This window comes from Symsagittifera roscoffensis, chromosome 8 (genome assembly GCF_963678635.1).
Source record: "Symsagittifera roscoffensis chromosome 8, txSymRosc1.1, whole genome shotgun sequence".
NCBI lineage: Eukaryota > Metazoa > Xenacoelomorpha > Acoela > Convolutidae > Symsagittifera > Symsagittifera roscoffensis.
This window is the reverse complement of record NC_087069.1, coordinates 21,499,886-21,520,059: the sequence shown is the minus strand read 5'-3', so window position 1 is coordinate 21,520,059 and position 20,174 is coordinate 21,499,886. Positions and strand designations below refer to the sequence as shown.

At 33.2% G+C, this 20,174-nt stretch overlaps 2 protein-coding genes across 2 annotated transcripts in view; both read left to right on the top strand.

Annotated features, from left to right (window-relative positions):
• The window catches only part of LOC134853502 (uncharacterized), a 44,581-nt gene extending 26,524 nt beyond the window's left edge, over window positions 1–18,057 (top strand). The window contains exon 6 of the mRNA XM_063869502.1: window positions 18,025–18,057. Coding sequence (XP_063725572.1) covers window positions 18,025–18,057 — 33 coding nt within the window. The remainder of the gene's footprint in view (window positions 1–18,024) is intronic.
• A 1,403-nt stretch (window positions 18,058–19,460) lies between these two features.
• Window positions 19,461–20,174, top strand: part of LOC134852903 (uncharacterized) — a 46,048-nt gene continuing 45,334 nt past the window's right edge. The window contains exon 1 of the mRNA XM_063868760.1: window positions 19,461–19,594. Within this exon, the coding sequence (XP_063724830.1) occupies window positions 19,470–19,594 (125 nt within the window). The 5' untranslated portion in view covers window positions 19,461–19,469. The remainder of the gene's footprint in view (window positions 19,595–20,174) is intronic.

Below are 20,174 nucleotides of genomic sequence, written 5' to 3'. Positions count from 1 at the left end.
AAAAATGCTATAATTGATTTTGAATTTTCTTAGTTTCTTAGTTTTCAAAATTTGTTTAGTTCAACTTATGGTGAAATTGGTTGTTAAATTTTGGCGGATGGCATGGTCTGATTTCTGACTTTTAAGACAACTTTTAATTGTCCGTATGCTAAGATCCTATATGTCAGATAATAAAAATACGGCAAACTATTGCAAACATTCAAAAAAATCCTTCACTATGGCAAAAAAAAAACACATTCTTGTTCCGACTTTCGAAGAAAATAAAATAATTAGGCTTGAAGTGGTTTTTATTCAGTCAATTTTCAAAAAAAAAATACCAAAAAATCAACAACAAAAATTATGCACCATTGAAAATATTGACTACCTGATTCAAATTCAAAAAAAAAGATTTTACCTGCGATCATTTTTTGCAAACTTTTGGGAGTTTAAGAACTGACAATTTGGCCATGCTCTGGACTAATTTATGCGCGCTTTGTAGACATTAACAATCCATAATTCTGAAAGCAAAAAAAATTGAATGAAATTATAACAAATGTTGAAGTCAATCATTTATAAAAAAAAGAGTTACTGTCTTCAACTTGAGGCCGATACGAAGCGGACGTGTGTCAAAACAAATATTCGAGCACTTTCAAAATTATATTTTGTTTCAAAAACTAATATTTAAATACTTTATCTATTAGTTTCTCCTGAATTGGCTGTTCAGAAACTTGTGGTTGAAATTGGTTGGTTCTTTGCATATTAAAAAATAAAAAGTTATTTTTTATCGTTGATATTGTCACGTTGTTTTCTTCGTTGTCATTTGTGTAGGAAATGCTCTGTGAAACAATTAATATGTGTCGTAACTGTTAAGCATCTGTCAGTTTTGTACCTTGTAGCAATCCCCCTTTGCAACAGAGGGAAATAGTTAGCCAGATCCCTTAGTTCATAACTATCATTACGAGCAGGGCAAACGAGTGTCTGTATGACTGTGGAACACGGAAACAGACCTTTAAACTAGATCAAATCAATCAAAGAAACAAATCCCTACAAACAGAAAGATCAGAGAAAACCGACCTGAAACTCCGCCCGCAGAATACACCATTTGCCATCGCAAAGATAGCCGAGTCGAGATTTTTGTCTAAATTGAAGCAAGATTTGAGCGGTTTGAGTGGTTTTTTCATACAATTGCGCTCAAAACCCCGCAAAAATGAGCGGTTTGAGAGTTTTTTTACTGCTTTTCAACAAATGTTTGAGTGGAAACATTGTCAAGATTAAGCCAATTGAGTTAGGACCGAAGTGTATAACTCATAGAGTAATTTCGGATAGGGTACACCGTCTGCTCGTCACGCTATCTTATTTTCGGCCGGATAGATTCGTGCAACTTCTTAGTCTAATACCGATCCTAATCTTACTCTTATACTATCTAGTCTCAGGTTGTTTAACTAGTCTCTGCTAGGCTCAATAGATCTAGGGTATACTGGTTTATTGCGGCTGCTGAAGTTCTCTTGGAGAGACAACTAATTTCTAAGTTAAATTCAAATCTCTCTGGTGCTGAAATTACAAGTAATTTCAGCACTTACAAATAAGTGGGTTGTTAGTTAGATGGATCATGATTGGTTAATATTAAATACTTTACAGTGGTAAAATATCTAATTTATCCAATCATAAAATGTAGTTTAGATCAGGTTCCACCCATCCGGGTTTTACAGAGTTTTTTAGAATAGTTTTTCTGTAATTCAAAGGATGGATGATGGACGTTGGTATTTGGCGAACATCATAATTCTTCTGGGTTCTCTTGTTAGAGAAGTTCCAGGTTCAATCGTTGTGTCTTCTCAAGACAACGACTGGGTTTTCGCAACAAACTCAAATCTGATTTCAGAATGGTTGGCTATGACAGGTTTTTCCGTTTCAGGTAGAGAACTTCTTTTGTGTTTGACCTTGTCTGGGAATGGCGTGGAGGTTGTGCGTGGAGGGGATGCCTGGTTACTCGGATCTGTACGTATACTTGAACATCGAAGTGGTCATTGGTCTAGTTCAATGAAGTCCTTTTCTGCGAAGTTAAGTCGTACTCTAAATCCTTTGAGTTGTGATTGTGGGCGGCATATTGATTGTGGTTGGCCATTCTTTTTCGAGTGTAGTGGGGTCATTTTGTCTTTGGATGTTCGTCTTTGGTGTTGTTTGTTGATCTATATACTGCAAAGTGTAATTTACAGTTTATAAAATTTTTATTAGTTCGGTGTTTTTGTTATGATTTTGGTTAGTTCTTTTCACAAAAGCTTTTTGTTTTAGTTCGGTTATTTTGAAGAGTTACTCACCCTTGAGTACCTCTTATTAAAAATAGAAGTGTGGTCACAAAGCGTGGATGTGTTTTATTATTTCTTTCTTAGACTTTATAATAGTCTTCAAAAGAATAAATTATCCAGTTTTAAACTGGGTTTATCCGGTTTGGGTACCGTTGGTTTCCTTTTCTTAGTCATGCTGTTATTCTATGTGTTGTGGTGTTTAGTAAGCTGCGTTGGTTAGTTTTGTTTAGTATATAATTTCTTTCCAACCGGGTTAAAGGAAAGTTTGAAACTTGTTATCGTGTGTTAGAGTTGTTGAGTGTGAAAACTTGAAACTGAAATTCATTATTTTAAACAATTCTTTGTGGGCGAGCTGTGCGAGTTTGGATAGAATTCTTGTGCGAGTGAATGAAAATATCAAAAGGTCAGTACTGCATTTGTGTTTTATTAATTTACTACATAGAATCTTAATTTTACTGCTAGTTTTGGGAAAAATTAAGTTACAAATTTCCATCATGATTAGATTTACTGCTTATGGGGAAACAATTTATAAATTAATTTACTACATTGGTATGAATTTTATTTAAATTAGTTTGTAAAAAATATTAATAGAATTTTAAACAATTTGAAGAAGTTTTCTATTTTTTATTTTTCTTTTGTGTATTTTGCAGATGATCGTGAGATGAAGACTAAAAATCTAAATAAAACATGGGTAAAGAATGGTTAGTGTTTTATTTTAAATTTATTAGTTAAGAATATGTATAAATTATACTTACCTGTTAGTCGTCGGGAAAAAAACGTGGGGGAAGATGTCGTGGATTATCTCGGAATTTGTTAGTAACTTTGCTAGTATGCGAATGATGTTTTTAGTTTGAAGCAGTGGCCAAAGCAATTGAAGTGCTTTAATGGTTTTTAGTTCTTCAGTGCCAACTGCAAAATCATAAGGTGAGTTTTGGATGAGATTATATAATTTGTGGTTATATTTAGTGTTGTGGATGAATTCTAATATGGGGATTTCTATAGGTTGAACAAATTCGTGTGGGATAAGGAAGGGTCTGGATTCTTCTGCGTTGAAGGTCTTTGTGATGGGACAAAAAATATACATTTGGGTGATGGGATCATAATTGCGAAGAATACCGTGAAGGTTAGTATCTTTGATGCAATATGTGAAGTTAAGAAAAAATGGTGATGTGTATTTAGAATTAATAAATTGAAAACGATGATGTGGTTGTCTTGATGGAGTGTGTAGGTCAAAGTGATTTTGTATAAAGCGGTAATATGTATATGTGTGGGTTTATTTAGTGCGTAACATAATGTCGTGTGAGCAGTGCAAATCTCGTTCATGTGGTGCAAGGAAATGAAAGGTTAGTGAAAATAATTGAAATCTTTCTTTAAAACTTTCGTAAGCTTGTGTGTCGGTTAGTGCTTCAGAAATGATGTGGTCGAATTTGCGATCAAATATATTGAGTGTAAAAACATATGGTGTTTTGATGAAAAATTTTTCTGTGATTTGTGGGTTAGCAAAGCGATCATCATCTAAAAATTGGTCTTGGTTAGTTCGGATGATGTTGTGATCGTAATATTCTAGCGTATATTCGTTAGCTCGGGGTGCAGTGTATGTTTTTAGTGATTTTTTATATCCAATATAAGTAAATTGTCTATGTGTTAGTGGTGTAGTGAGTCGATATAGCATATCTTGATTTCTTTCTATATCGATGTGAGTATTAGATAAAGGTAGGCAAAGGGGGTTAGTAAAATGATAATATGATGTCCAATGAAGTGTAGGCATTAAAACTTGTTCGTCTACAAAGCTACGTGTATCGTTAGTATCGGTAGGGGTGTTCGAGGTATATTGTGGAAATGAAGGTAAGGTGATTGCTAAAAACTCTTTCGTGTTAGTGTGATTCGGATGATTAATATATTCACGGGCTGTTCCTGGTTTTGTTGGAAATGGGTGGTTTGGGAATTTTCTTTTGAAAGTGCGGTAAGCTCTATTAGTGCTAACTGATGATTCGGTGGATGTGGATGATGGTGCTAATGATGCGGTATAAGCTGAAGAGGGTGTAGGGGTAGGTGGGTTTGATGATTCTATGGTTGATGAAATCTGGTTTATTATTGACGTGTCAAGGTGGAAGGGTTGTTGTTGTAAGGTGATAAAATTATCTAGTTCTTGGGAGATTTGGGGGGTGTCTGGAGAATTGGATGATCGGTCTGAATGAAGTGAAGAGTAGGTTGGGGTAACTTGTGAAGCATAGGAGGGTGTAGAAATGCATGGGAGTGGGTTATTTGGTGGGATTGGTTGAAAAGGGGGTTTCGAAAAAACTGAGGGATTGGTTTGAAAATTATTGGATGGAGATGTTTCAGAGTCGGCAAATTCGTCAGGGGTTTCAATATCTGGGTTATTGAGTTGTGAGATGGAGTATAAAACTGAGATGTGTGAATTAGTGTCTGAATTCATGCCTGATGTTATATTATTGGTTGGGAAATCGGGTGGTGGGAAAGCAAAAAGTGGAATTATTGTAATTGGAGTGTTGAGATTGGTTGGGTGGGAATTTGAGCGGTGTAGGGATCCAAGTTGTCGGCTCATCGTGGGCTAAAAAAATTATTATTTTGAGATTGAAAAGCAGTGGTATGGGGTTGTTCAATAATTTGTTCATATGTATTTTCATCTAGTAGATGGTGTGTCCTTATATGTTGAATGGGACTTTGTGATATGGTTCTAATGTGATGTTGTATATCGGATTTTGAATATATTCCAATTGATTGTAAGTCAATATTGGGGTTTCGAACAATAGCTCTAATGCTTTCAGGTGAAAATTTTTTGAGTGATTGCATTAATGTGGGATATGGGGTAAGAAGGTAATATTTATCTTCATCAGGGTTCAGTTGTACTACATTGTGGCTGTTTTCTGATCCACATGGGACTGCGGTATCCCAGAAATAGATTCGTCTTGAAAGTGTGTCAACGAAATGTACTTTATTCTTATAAAAGATAGGGATTCTTTTATAGCATCGTTTATCTTCAAAAACATATAGTGGTGATACTTTTTTGGTACAGGTATAAAACCATAAAATGTTTCCTTCATAGTCTAAAAAATTTGATCTATTTCCTGATAGTAAATATCCTGCGTAGGGTATTTTTAATACTGCTAATGCAAGTGATTGTAGGATTTGTGTTCGTTCTAATTCGCATAGTTAGTGAAGTGTTTCTAATTCAGATAGTGACATTTCTTGAAAAGTTCGGCTAATTGTGTAGTCTAATTTCATATCTAGGTGAATATCATAGTGGATGTTACCGAAATATGTACTATTCATTAGTGATAGTTCTTGTAAACGTGTGCTTTTAGTGTTATGGGGTTTTAGATGTCCACCAGGTTGATTTTTAATTTTTTGAAAATCAACTGGTATATATGATGTTCCTTCGTTTATAGGGTGACTTGTGGCGTATGGGTAAATTTTTATTTTTCCAGTGGTCATGTCGAATCCTTTTTCGTATTCAACTAATATCTCGGAGTATTGTGTTTTGTGAAGTGGATTTCTGTATTTACATGCAAGTTCTGTTTCTTGATATATTTGAAAACGTGTCAATTTATTTTCTATATTGTCTATGTTTCTAAAATTAGAACTTTGTCTTCGTGGTGGATAGACTTGTTCATATGGAATTGATTGTATGAAATATTTTTCGTGAAATTTTATCATACGAGCGTGTATTTTTGCTACTTGAAATGTTGTACATGTGTCTTCGGGGAACCAAACAATTGTTGCTTGTGTTCGTGTTGTAGGGTCACAATAGCCTTGGTCGTTTTTACAAGGTAATCTAATTCCTTGATAGATCATTGTGTTGTCTGATAAATCGCGTGTGAGTTGTATTTTTTCGAGTTGTATTTTCCAATCGAAAAACATGATTTCTTGATATCCTTTATTTTTTGTGTTTGCTTTGCAGTTTGATGGGTCATTTAGACCAATGTGTGGTATCCAGTGTTTATCGTGTATATCATAAGTTAATCTTCCGTGTGCGCCGTTGTATGGGTATTTTTCATCTAATTTTACATGTCCTTGATATCTTTCAAGTTCTGCTTGATGTACAGAATCTGCAAAAACTTGGAAATATACTAGTTTTCTATCTGTGTTTTTATTTCTTGTGATATTTAGTCTGAGTAACTCGTTTTTACAATCTTCGGGATTGAGATGTAAAAGTCGTTCTATATTACTCTGGTAGAATGATTCGTGGTCAAGTCGATTTTTATTTCCATTTGAAACTTGTGAACAATGTACTTTCTTTTCAGAAAATGTTGCTGTGAATTTATATCCTATAACTGTTGTTGCTCGGGCTTTGAATAGAGTGTCGCTATTACATTTGTGTTTCTATGGCTTGTGGTTCTGTTTCGCATTGTGATACTTGTTTTATTGCATATTTGTGTAGTGTTTTTTGTTCGTTTTCTTCACAATCGTAATGTGTTACTAATAAATCTTGGGGTCCTGTGCGGGGGGAAGGGTTTATTTTTTCATTGGAGGTTACTAGAAAATGGAGTTGGAGAAAAATTAAAATTTTTAGAATATACATGTGTATGACAATCCTGAGTATGGGTTATAAAATGTGATGTAGCCAATTGTCTTTTTGGTATATCTGTCGTATTTGTATATTACTTCAGTTGTTATAAATGGTGGTGGTAGGGATTGAGCTGTTATATTTGGTGGATTTAATGGATAGAGATGTTGAGTAATGTTGTTTAATTTAACCGTGATTTCAAATTTTAATTGTAGACTATTTTGTTGGAGTATTTGGATGTTATGAGCACGAATGTCTTCGTGGATGTCTTGTCTATACTGTAGTCTGTTTAGTGCCCAGTTGTGGAGTCGGTTACTTTCTAGGTGTTGTCCAAATAATGGTGGAGGTGCTGTGAAAGTATTCCAGTCTAGTCTTAAAGGAAGATTTGTTGATGATTGTTCTCGATATCTAGCGTCGAGGTTATTTGGGAAATTTAAGTTAAAAGGTGGTGGTGAAATCTGGCTTATTGATGGTGTTGATGGTAGTGATAATGTTTCTGGTAGTGATGAGGATGTTGTTGTATCCGTAGAAATATCTATTGGATCATTGACTAAATTTAGTTCACCTTGTGTGAATGAATGTGTTGCCCAATATGGTAGTCGTGATGTTTGGTTTGGGGGATTAAAGGGGTTTTCACGTATTTGTTCAGATGTTGGTGTTGAACCTAAGTAATCTGAGGGTAGGCTTGAGGTGCTACGTTGTGAAAGAAGCGTAGGTGTCTCTGGTAATATACCAATGGGGTTTTCTGGAGTGTTTTGTGATGGGGATTGGGGTATATCAAAATGAACTCGCGGAGTTTGAAAATTTCTGTTTCGTCGAGGATGTATAATTTGTCTATTTATTTCTACTGTATTTTGGTTTTGACTAGGATTTCGTATTCTACTTAATTCTTGTGGTAATATTGGGTATAAGTTATATGTTGGTTCACTTAGAGGTGATTGTCGTTGAACTGGTTCTAGTGGTTCTGATAAGCGAGCGTGTCGTTCTTCAAAGGTATATGGGTTATCTTGGAAGGAAATTCGTGTCGATGTTTGAGGGTTTTGGGTAGTTGAAGATGGTGTTGGGTTATCTTGGTATGATGTCGGTGAAGACTGACTATGTGATTGTTGGTTAGCAGTTTTTGATGGTTTTTTATTTATTCTTTTAGTGAAAAAATATATGTTTATTATAATATTCTTCTAGAAAAAGAATTAGGAGGATTATTGCTAGGGCGAATGTGATGATTGCTTTTTTTATACATTTGCATATTGTCAAGATGAGGGATGATAGAAATGTTATAAAAATTACAAATAGTAAAAAAATATCAGTTCTACTGAAAATGGTTCGTATCATTTAGATAAGTTTTGTGAATCGTACCTGTGGATATAGTCAATAGCTTTTGAAAGTTGGAGGTATAGTTCAAATAGGGAATAGAAAATTAATAAAATATTGCAAAAAATGATTAAAATTATAAGAAAAGATTCAAAGGTATCAAAAAGAAATATTATTATAAGTTTAAATATAGTTAAAAAGTTTATGAAAATGTTGAGTATTAGGTTGACTGATTGATAGAAGAGCATTGAAGAAATGGTTTCTTGATCGAATATTTTTTGTTGTGTGGGGCGATTTTCAAGTGTGGTCGAATTATTTATTGGTTTTTTGACAAGTGGGTTGAGTTTTGTGAAAAATTGTTGGGGGCGAATTTTATGGTGATCGGGAGGTCTTCTTTGTCTTTATTTTTTTTTGTCAAATGATCTGGGGTGTTTTTGAGATTTTTACACTTTAGGCTAATTAAAATGGTCGTTCTTTTACTTTAGGCTAATTTAACATATTTGTTTGGGGGGTATTTGAGGGCTGAGTTGGGGAAATATTGTTGATCTTTGGTTTATTAGATAAGGGAGGGTTATGATATTATGGTGATATTTATTTTAGTTGTCAAGTTGGAGTGGTTTGCTTATCTTTGACCTGGAGGTCGCAGAGTTATAGTTATAGATATGCCTGGAATTTAATATTTTTCGTCTAGTTGGTTTGTGTTAGAGTTATAGAAAGTGACGGATTGGATGAATCCTATTGGCTAATTTTGAACTAGCATCGCTGCGTGTTTGTCAGCATGTTATTTTGAAAAATGAAAGTCTAAAATGTTCAGAGGTGCAAAGATTATTAAATGTAGAATTAAAGTTGTTTTTGAAATTCAACTTTCTTTAATATTTTAGATTGTGGGATGAATGTTTTATAGTTTTTGCGTGGTTGGTTTCTAAGCCGTGATGACTCTCTATGTTCTGATTTGTCGATTTGTTCTTGGGGTATAATTTTTTCTGTCATTTTTCTATTTTTTCTTTCTTTTTGATCTAGCTTTTTTGTATTGTTTTTTGTTGTAGTTGATTTTTTATTTTGGTTTTCGAGATGAACGTCATGTTGTTCCTTTGTTTCATTTTCTGTATGTGGGTTTTTTTGAATAACTTTTAAACCTGTGAAAGAATATAATTGAGTTAGTTCGCGTAGCGCGTATTCTTTTGGGGAATAAGGTAATAGGTTGTTTCGATGTTGAACAATTTCTTTTTGTTCTGAGTCGGTAATTTTATATGTTACGTCAGTGGGTTTGGCAATTATTTGGTATGGTCCTTTTCGAAGGGGTTGTAATTTTTTAGAGATTCCTTTTTGAGTGCTAAAATTGGGTATTAAAACAAATGTTCCAATTTTTATATCTGAGGCTGGTGTAAAGCGTGAATTTATTTGTTCATTAATGTTTTGTCTTTGTAACAACTTTTTTGTTACTTTTTGGTAAATTTCATTGTGTTTCTTATCTCTGTTCAAAATCCATTCGGTGTGTGTACCGGAGGCTAATTTAAGAATTTGTGGGTGATGAAAATGATCTTCATCGTGTGTGTGTAGAGGTAGGTTGTAACAAATTGAGTCTTTATTCGGTTGACAATAACTTTGTGCATTTTTATGAGAGTTTGCTGTAAACATAATCGGTTTGCGTGGCTTTTGAATAAAAACCATTTCATATGGTGACATTCCTAGAGTTGTCGTGATTTGTGAATTATATGCTAAGGGAAATAGTTTTACATCTGCTGACCATTCGGTATATCTTGTATCATTTCCAAGCCGTTTGTCCAAGGTCCATGTGTACGGTGGTTAAAGTATAAACTTTGTCCTTTAAAATCTTGTTTTTGTGCTATTTGTTTTTGATTTGGATAAGGTTTATTTAGTTGACATACTATACAATCATTGCATAGTACTTTTATCCAAATTGGTGCATTTGGAAAGTAAAAGTTTTGTATGAAATTTGAATATGTTTTCTCTGATCCAGAGTGTCCTTTAATGTTTTGTGTATGTGAAATATTAAAAGCTATAAGAATCATACTCAAAGGGAGACAGGGAACTGTTGATTCATTTAATTGGTATTCTAGAAGGTCTGTGTTTTCATTAATTGTTGTATTTTTAAATTTTCGGAAATATCGGAGGAGTGTTTTATTTCCTAAAATAGTTGCATCTGCTTTGACGGGTTTGGTTTTATATTTGTGCCATGATTTTAGTTGCCTAATTACTGGGTCAAGATTTTGATATTGTTTCAAAGTATTAATTGTAATTTTATCTGTTGGAGGGAGAAAAATGTTTTCAATTTCTAATTTAGATAAAGGAATTGTATCAAGTGGGTCATGGAGGTCAAAAACTTGATTTATTGTTTATTTTGAATCGTTTGTTTGTGGTCCTGATAAATTTATTTTATCAGTTAGGTTTTCTTTTTCAATTAATGGAAAAAGGTCTTTTTTATGCGATTGTTGTTTTACTCTTTTTTGTTGGGTGTTATTTTTTATCCATTGTGAATATGGAATTGGTTTAAAAGTTGATGTTCCAAGTAGATCAACTTCGTAGTGATTATTTTGACAATCTAAATAGAGTGGGAAGTGTTGTATATTGTTTATCTGCGATTGTTCAACGTCAGTTTTTACTGCATATTTGCATTCTAGTCGGGGTGATGTTTCGTTTTCTGCAAGGTAGAATTTTATATTTTTGGGTATTTCTACTGTAGTTTTACGTGTAAGTAATTCCGGTGGCGTATTTCGACTTAATGTGTCTGGTAATGCAAGATTCTTTCCTGCTGTCCAAACTATATGTAAGTTTGGGAATTTCATTAGAATTAATTGAAATCTATAAACTCGGTGATTTGGATTAGATTTTTGTGTAAAGAGAAAAATGATTGGTTTGTGATCTGTGAATAGAACTGTTGGATGTTTTGATCCAAGTATTAGAAATTCGTATTCTGTTAGTGTATATATTATGGCTGTACATTCTCTCATTAGGGTTGAGAGTCGTAGCTCTGCTTGAGTGAATAATCGAGAATTTGCTGATATAAGGTTCATTTTGTTTGTACCATTGTGTGATTGTAATAATGCTGCGCCGATGCCAAAATTCGAAGAACCGCACATGGCATAGAATGGTTGATTTGGATCTGGAATTGTATTTGAAATTTGTTCAGTTCAGAGTTTTTTAATCTCTTCAAATCGTGCTTGATGTTCTGTGTTCCATTCAAAATTATTTTGTTGTCTAAGTATATTATAGAATGGTCTTAGGTATAATTGCATTTTATAGACATATTTACTTAAAAAATTTAACATTCCAAGGAATTCTTGGATTTTCTTTTTGTTTGTTGGTGGTTGGAGTTTTTGAATAGCATCAATGCGTGATTTTAATGGAGTGATTGTTTTTCTTTCTATATTATGTCCTAAGAATTTAACTCGTGTTAAAAAGAAGTGTGATTTATCGGGGGCGGCCTTCAGATTTTCGTTCTGAAGTATTTTGTGATAGTGTTCTAAAACTTTAAACATTTCTTCTTTTGTCTGTGATTGCATAAAAACATCGTCTAAATAGGTGATTGCGTTTTTCTTGAGTATTAGTGGTCGAAAAATTTTGCTCATAAAAGCTGAAAATGCTGCTGGTCCTATGGATATTCCATAGAATAAGCGGTTGAATTCGTATTGTTGGTTTCCAATAACAAATTGTGTTAAACGTCGCGATTGTTCATCTAATGGCATTTGGTTACATGCACTGTTCATATCTGCGGTTGTAAAGTATTTTCCGTTTATTTTTGTTAAAATAACTTGTATTGCATTTTGATTCGTCTATTAGTGAATTAAGGTATCTGGCGTCTAGAACTATTTTTAATGATTCTCCTTTTGCTAGGATGATAACAAGGTTGATAAATGTGTTACCTTTTGGTTGTTCTTCTTTGTTTACCGGTGAGATTATATTGTATTGTTCTAAAATATCGAGTAATCTGTTCACTTTATCGTGTAAATGAATTGGTACTTTACTTGCTCTTTGTTTTTTGAAAACTGCGTCAGGTTTTAACGGGAGATGTAGTGATGAACTGATTTTGCCAACATCAAATTTAGAGGTTGCATAGACTGATGAATATTTTATTAGCTGTTTGGCTAATTTATCAAATTCGTCTTGTGTTATTTGTGAATGTTGAAAGTTAAACATTGTCAAAAACTTCTGTTGAGTCTCTGTGTAGTTACTTATGTTGAATGAAGGTTGGAAATATGGAGTTTTTGGGAAATAATCTGTATTTCTTTTTTCATTACTTTTTATCTTATTTATGGATAATTCTTCATTAAGAATTGTGGATTGACAAATATCTAATAATTGAAGTATATTGTTTACGCGATATTCTTTTTCGTGTATTGGTGATATCGTAGCGTTGGTTTCGCAATAGCCTAAAAGTCCTAAAGGTAGTGTTACTTGATAGGGTGTATTGTTGTATACATGTAACGAAATAATATCTGAATTCGAGTTTTTCAAATATTTTATGGATGAGATTGTGATTTTGAAAAACTTATGGATAGGTTTGAATTCAAAGTCTGACATATAGAGTTGTTGTTTATTTTGTTTTTTATCATATTGGTGAACTTGTTTTATTGAAAAATTATATATTTTTCCTGATAGTGGTTTCAGGTGTTTTCTTTGTTGGTTATATATTGGATAAAATTTTGAAAAGAATGGTGGTTGTTTATTTAATCTTTGAAAAAATGTTAGGGCTGTGTCTTTTGTTTTTGTGTATTTATCTTTGATTAGTATTTTACTATTCAAAATGTTGATTGTTGGTATATATTTAGAAATAAATGGTATTCCAATGATATTGTGTTTAATATCAGTGATATGGAATATTTGTTTAAATGGTTTATTTAAAATTTTATTTTGCTCTATTGTTCTTGTGGGGAGAAGAAATAATTGAATTTTTCCATAGTTTACCAATGTTGATCCTTGTGCTGTTGCTAGTTTACTGGAGGTTTCAAGAGGCGTTAGCCTTGGGTGTAGTGATTTTATCTCATTCCATGTGGGAATGTTTATTATGTTTGATTCTGCTCCTGAATCAATTAAAAAATCAATTTCAAGATCTGGTGGTTGAAATTCTTTGCTTCTTGGACTTTCTAAAAGAAATGGTATTGTCCAAATTTTTTCTTTGGGTTGTTCTTTTTGTATATTTTGATAGATGTGATTTGTATTCAAACATTTAGTTTTGTCATTTTCATTGGGTAGATTTGTAGTGTTGATTTCGTTAGTTTTTTGTACCGTTTGTGTGGAATGGATGGGTTCAATATAATAATTGTGAAGGAGTTCTAATTGATTTTCATATATATGTGATGAAAAAGGTTGTTCATATATAATAGGTTCGTAATCATTTTCGACTGCTATCATATTTATGGTGATAGTGTTTTCTGTATCACTTTCTGAATCTGATGATTCACAGTTTATTTGATTTAGTTGTATTTCGTTATTTCCTGTGTCATCAATACCTGGGGGGTCTGATGTTGTTTCTGGGTTTGATTGTACTTGATTTATATTTCTTTGATGTTTAGGTGTACTACTTCTGTGGCGATTGTTAGAATTATTATAATGGTTATTATTCCTGTGTGGTGATTGGTTATAATTTCTATAACGATTATTATAACTTGAGTGTCGATTTTGTGAATTATTTCGTGATCTATTTTGATAATTATTGTTTGATCTGTGATAGTTTGATCTGTTATATGAGTTATTCCTTGATCGATTGTTCGGGTAATTCTGGTTTCGGTTGTTTGAATAACTTCTATTCCGATTATTGGAGTAGTTTCTATTTCTATTGTATGATGAATTTCGTGATTGATTGTTTGGATAGTAATTATTTCTTGATTGGGAATTAGATCTAGAAACAAATCGTGTTGTATTTGAATTTGATCTGGAGTAGCTATTTCGACTATTTGGTCTACTGTAATGATTTTGTGACGAATTTTGTGTATTTCTTCGTTCTGGTGATCTTCCTCTATAACTTGAGTTATATGGTGATTGATTACTCGTGTAGTTAGTATTGTTCGGAAGTGGTTTTCCTGAACTGTTGTTGCTGTATACATTTTTGTTCGGTAGATTTTGATCTTTCTTCATGTATTGATAGAATGATTTATTTGGTTCTTTATATTTTTGAGGTTTATTTTGGTTATCTTGTTGTTTTTGTCTACATTCAGAAATACTATGTCCGTATCGTCGGCAATAATTACACCATTTTTTGAAAGATGGTTTGCCTTTAAAGTTTGGGTGTTTTTCATAAATATTGAGTATTTCAGTGATTTTTTCAACGAGGTCTGAATCTGAATCCTGTATATTATTGATATTTGTGGTATTTGTTTCAATTCGATTAACATATTGTAATTTCAGATTTTCTGTTTCTTCAAGTTTCATTGTGATTTCCGCTTGTTCTAGCTGGTCTACTAGTTTTCGAAAATCTAAATCGGGCTCTCGAATTGAGGAGGGATGGGATTCTCTCTTTTTTATTGCTATTTTCCTTAATTGAGGTGTTAAGGTCATCATTAAGATTTCTGTCATCTTTGTGTTTTTATAATCGTGTGTATTTAATGAATATGCTTTTCGAACTAGTGTTTCGATGCGTACTGCTAATTGTTTGATGGTTTCATTTGGTAATCTGCGAATTTCATTACAAAAAACTCTTTGTTGTTGTTTGTTTCTTTCGGAGTCAAACATTTTTGAGAATTCTTGTGTAAATCTCTTCCAATTTGATTTAATTTCTATAGGCAATACTGAAAACCATTTTTGGGCTGCGCCGTCTAAGGTTGTCTGTATCAACGCTGTGCGTCGATGTATCCAGTTTTGATGTAGTGGCGTATTAATTGGTTCAGGTCCTATATTTAAAATTAAATTTGCTGTTACTGCATTTAAATAATCTTCTACAGAATATTCAGGGTCTGTTCCTGTGAATACCATTAATGGTTTATTTGACGTTATTGATGATCCGCCCATAAGGTATGGATTCATGGTCATTTGTAATGATTCTGCTGCATTTGGCATTTGTGAAAAATTTGAAAGCTGATTTTTTGTTATTTCGTGTTGTTGAAGGTAATATGGAAGTGGTATTTCATTTTGCATTTGTGTTGGTTGATATGAGTGTGTAATCATTGGGTTTTGTGGCTGAATTGGTTGAAAAGATTGTGTATTAATTGGGTTGTGCATTTGTATTGGTTGTTGATTTTGTGTATCTATCTGGTGTGGAGAAAAATTTCTATAATGTGTATATGGTTTCTGCATTCCTTGTCCGCGATATTCTTGGGTATATGGTGCAAATATATCTGGTCATGATGATGTAAATGATCATCATCAGAGGATAGATAATCCAATTGATGAGATGCTTGTTTTTTATTTTTATTCTGTTGAAAGAATGGGTAATTTTCGCTATGATCCTGTGGAGGATGTGGATTAGCTTGAAAATTTACTGAATTGGTTGTTGCCATTGGATTATTCCAATGTCGAGATCTGATTTGATCATTATTATTATTTCGTGGAGGATGGTTTGTTTTTGATGGATGTGTATAATTATAATTATATTCCGCAAAATTGTTTCTTGTGAACGTTCTGCGTGTTTTTGACGGTATTGTCATGGGTCTATATGTTTGGTAATCCATTTGTGAATATTTTGGAGCAACGGAAGGTTTAACAGTTGATTGTAAGGTTACCTGTGTTAGTGAAGTGTTTGTATTTCTTGGTTTTGTTAAATTTGGACGTATCGGTGAAATACTTTGTTGTGTAGTTGTTGTTGTTTGGACAATTTCTTCATTTATGAAGTGTGATGGTGTCTGGATATCTTGTTGAGTGAGGTTCCTAGTTCCATTAAGGTTTTCATTGTGTATGACGGTCGAGTTTAAACTGTTATTTCGTGTATCAGGTAAAAATGTTTTGTAGTTTATTGGTGTTGCATCAATGGTTAATGGTACTACTCTTACATAATCTCTTATATAAGATATTGTACTTATTGCTTGACTTGCAATTGATTGTGGGATATTTATAAATGCATAATGAGACCATTCGGGGTCTCAAACGTAGTCTGACTGTTCTGTGATGGCGGTATCATCATTTGAATTTTGAGGTCTAAAATTTTTTCTTGCTTGTGAAATTAAATCTAGATTATGTGTGAAATAATCTATTATAAATCATGCCAAGATTTTTTGTAAGTCATGTTTTGTATATTGTGAAACATCATCTTTAGTGAAATTTTCTTTATTTATATTTAGAAAAGATGAAAGTAGTGTGATTTCATGTCGTACCCTTATATGTTTAGATGTCTCTGTCGGTGAGACATTTGAGATTGGGATTTCGTTTTCTAATATTGAGATATAACTGTATATTATTGCAAAAACTTCATTAGTAAATATGGAGTTTGCTCTTTGTGAGTTATGATATTGTATGCTTTTTATATATTCTGAGAGTACGTTTGAAAATTCTAAATCAAGGTCGTCTGTTTGAATTACATATTTGCGGTGATTCGGGTTTGGTGAGCTTAATTCTATGGTGTAGATTCCGTAGTGTTGTGTCAAATTACATATATCTTTCAAATAGTGATATATAATTTGTCTTTTGATCTTTACATCTGGGAACTCTGTTTTACATGGGCTGTTTCCGGGTTCAAATAAATTTAGTAGTAAATTCTTGCAAAGTATATGCTGTCCTCTATCAGTGGGTGCATCTACGAGGAAGGGGAAGATATCGTCATCATCTGGACTATCTTCACTTGGAGTGTGTGTTTGGCTCATTTTTTCGTTTAATAACTGTTAATAAGTAATTATCGATTTGTCTAATTGGTTGATTCCAATTATACAAATGTACTGGTTTGTGTTTATATTGCTTTTTTATTCGTCTTTTTCCTCTTTTTGATGAATTTGAAGTTGTTTCTGAGTCGGAAAAATATAATTGATCGTGAATAGGGCAATTTTTATCTATAGATTCTTTTAATTTATAAAGTTCGTCTAAATTGCTGGCTTCTGATTCTGAAAATGTGTGTCTATTTTTGGAAAATCTTTTTCGTGTTATTTGTCTTTGTTTAGTTATTATTTTTCTTTTTAGTGTTTGTCGTTTTGTTCTAATGTATCCAACTGTTTGTGTATGAGGTGTGATTACAAGATCGTATTTTTTGTTTTCTATTTCACAGTTGTGCAAAACGATTGTTTGTTTGTTTCCTAGATTTTTAAATGACATAAGGCTTAGGATGACGGTTGCAAAGGGTTGTTAGATGATTTTTATTTTCTTAAATTGTTAGTCCTTACGATTTTTTGGTTAGCTTAACCTGGGTCTATTTTTCAGGGTTGGAGAGAAGAGTATATCGATTCCGAAGAATGATTTTTTACTTTCTCGTGGCTAGTATAAGCTAAGGTGTTAACTTACTTAATCTTACTTAAGGGTGGTGATTGTGTTCAAGGGTTGGAGAATAGTAAATCGATCCACAAGGTTCAGGTATAATTAGAACGCGAGTAGTTCGTTAGATACTATTTTAAACTTACTAAGTCTAAGATTTATCCTGGGTCTGGTAAGAGGGGGGATCAAGTGAAGGATGAATAACCGAAGTTCTTCACTGTTTATCCTAATTTGAATGATTAGTTTTGTTCAAAAATTTCTGTTAGTCCTGGGTTTTTAGAAAGGGTTGGATAGTGAATCGACGTTTGAGGTCGTTAGACACTAGCTAAGTGGGTGGGGGAGAACAAAATTGTTCTTTTTGATCCAAGGATAGGCCTTGATGATCAAGTTTTAAATTTTAATTAAATAGAAAGTGAATTTAGATCCAAGGATAAGCCTTGATGATCTGGTTTGAAAATTAAGTGAATTTAAGTTTAAAATGGTTTAAATTTGTTTAAGAAAATGATTTAGTGTTTTAATGATATTAGTGAGCTTATGATTGCTGTTATGTTTTAGGTGATGAAGCTGAGACAACTGGTGATCTTATGATTACTAACAATTTATTGTCATGCTACTAATTTTTGTTTTGTTTTTCAATAAATATTTTCCAAAAATGTTTTATATAATACTGCAGAATTTTGAGGGAAACGATCTGAGATCTTTTTATCAATCGTTATTGTATATTAATATTTTGTTTAGCGCCTGTAATGATCATGAAGTTTTGACTTCAAAATTTTATGTTTGCAAATGAAAATCTAAATTCATTGCTAATAAAATTCTAAATATAAAAGTTTGTGTTGGCTTTTGCCGTACTATCATATAGCTATCTGGTAAGTTTCTACTTTGTCGTATGTCGTCTCTGGTTCGAGGTCTTCTTCCAATTCCGGGTAGTTCTCTTATCGTTCGGAATATTGGCTTTGATCTATTGAGTCGTAGAGACATTTCGATTAAATTATCGTCGTGTAACATTTTAAAAATGTTTTGTCTAAATTCTAATCTATTTTTGGTTAATTCTAAGCTATTAAGGTCTTGTTCGAGACTTATGGTCGCACCAGATGAGTTAGGACCGAAGTGTATAACTCATAGAGTAATTTCGGATAGGGTACACCGTCTGCTCGTCACGCTATCTTATTTTCGGCCGGATAGATTCGTGCAACTTCTTAGTCTAATACCGATCCTAATCTTACTCTTATACTATCTAGTCTCAGGTTGTTTAACTAGTCTCTGCTAGGCTCAATAGATCTAGGGTATACTGGTTTATTGCGGCTGCTGAAGTCTTCTTGGAGAGTCAACTAATTTCTAAGTTAAATTCAAATCTCTCTGGTGCTGAAATTACAAGTAATTTCAGCACTTACAAATAAGTGGGTTGTTAGTTAGATGGATCATGATTGGTTAATATTAAATACTTTACAGTGGTAAAATATCTAATTTATCCAATCATAAAATGTAGTTTAGATCAGGTTCCACAATGATCAGCGTTCTAGCACGGGTTTTTTTACACTTTTTTTTTTTTTTAATTTTAATTCACTTTATCCATTTCAGTCACTATGCCTACCCACCTACTCACTCAGGGGCCTTTGAATCTAAGAGCCTTTGAAACTGGGTGGGGTTACACTAAGAATTTTTTTCATATATTTTTTAATTTTTTGCTATGGCGGGAACCGGCTGCTGTTGATGGTTCAGAGCTTTCGAAAATAATCCGGGTTAAGCAAAAGGTGGAACTCTAGACCATATCCCTGAGTTTTTTGTTCTTTTTCTCGCCAAATTCTTTCACAAATGTTCTACATAAAATTCGTCTTTAAAATTAATACATGAATAGTACTTTATATTTTAAGATAATTGAACGTTAGAAGAAGTTGTTTACACTTCTTATGTGAATAAGTTTCAAGATAGAGAATTTTTGATATGATGGTCAACCTCGGAATAAGAGTTTATTTTGTTGCTTTGTGTTATGCTTAGGCATGACTTCGGTGTTGACTCACAGTGCAATGACTACAGGAAAGGATGATGACAACTCGATGAAGTTACTCGTGGCTGTGTTGAATGGGGTACTCTCTGTATGGACGGCCGCACAGATGAAGCTAGGGTGAGAGAGAATTTGTTTTACATAAAACCCCTCCCTTGATAGCTTACTACTTCCTAAACAAGTTTTTTGTGGGTAATAGTGGCGAATAATTTATAAGCCATTGTCTCGGAACTTCATAAACTTCACCCAATTTACTTAAATCGTATTCGAATTAAGCACTCAACAAATGCGAGCAGGTTTTAAAGACAGCTCACATTAACTGCGATAAGAAACAATTGCTCTCAATCGAAAATGCTAGCTTAGATAATCGCTACTACCCTCTCGGCTACTACCCTCTCGGCTACTACCCTCTCGGCCAACAAATAACCTCTAAGTTAAGCCGCCTCTACTCAATGATTCCATCGCAGCCTTCAGCGCTGAATACTTTTCCGGAAATCACACAAGCCATCGAACAAATCAAATCAACAGTCTCCATTCAACCAAAGGAACTATCGTTTCGTTTTGTGAGAGTCTAGTGGCAACTCGCTGAAGAGATATCAGATTCAAAGGAGAACTTGAAGTTGTTAAAATAACCTCAAATGAAACATTTGTTCAATCAAGCTTCTCGGAGCTCATGCAGACGAAATATCAGCTTATCCAC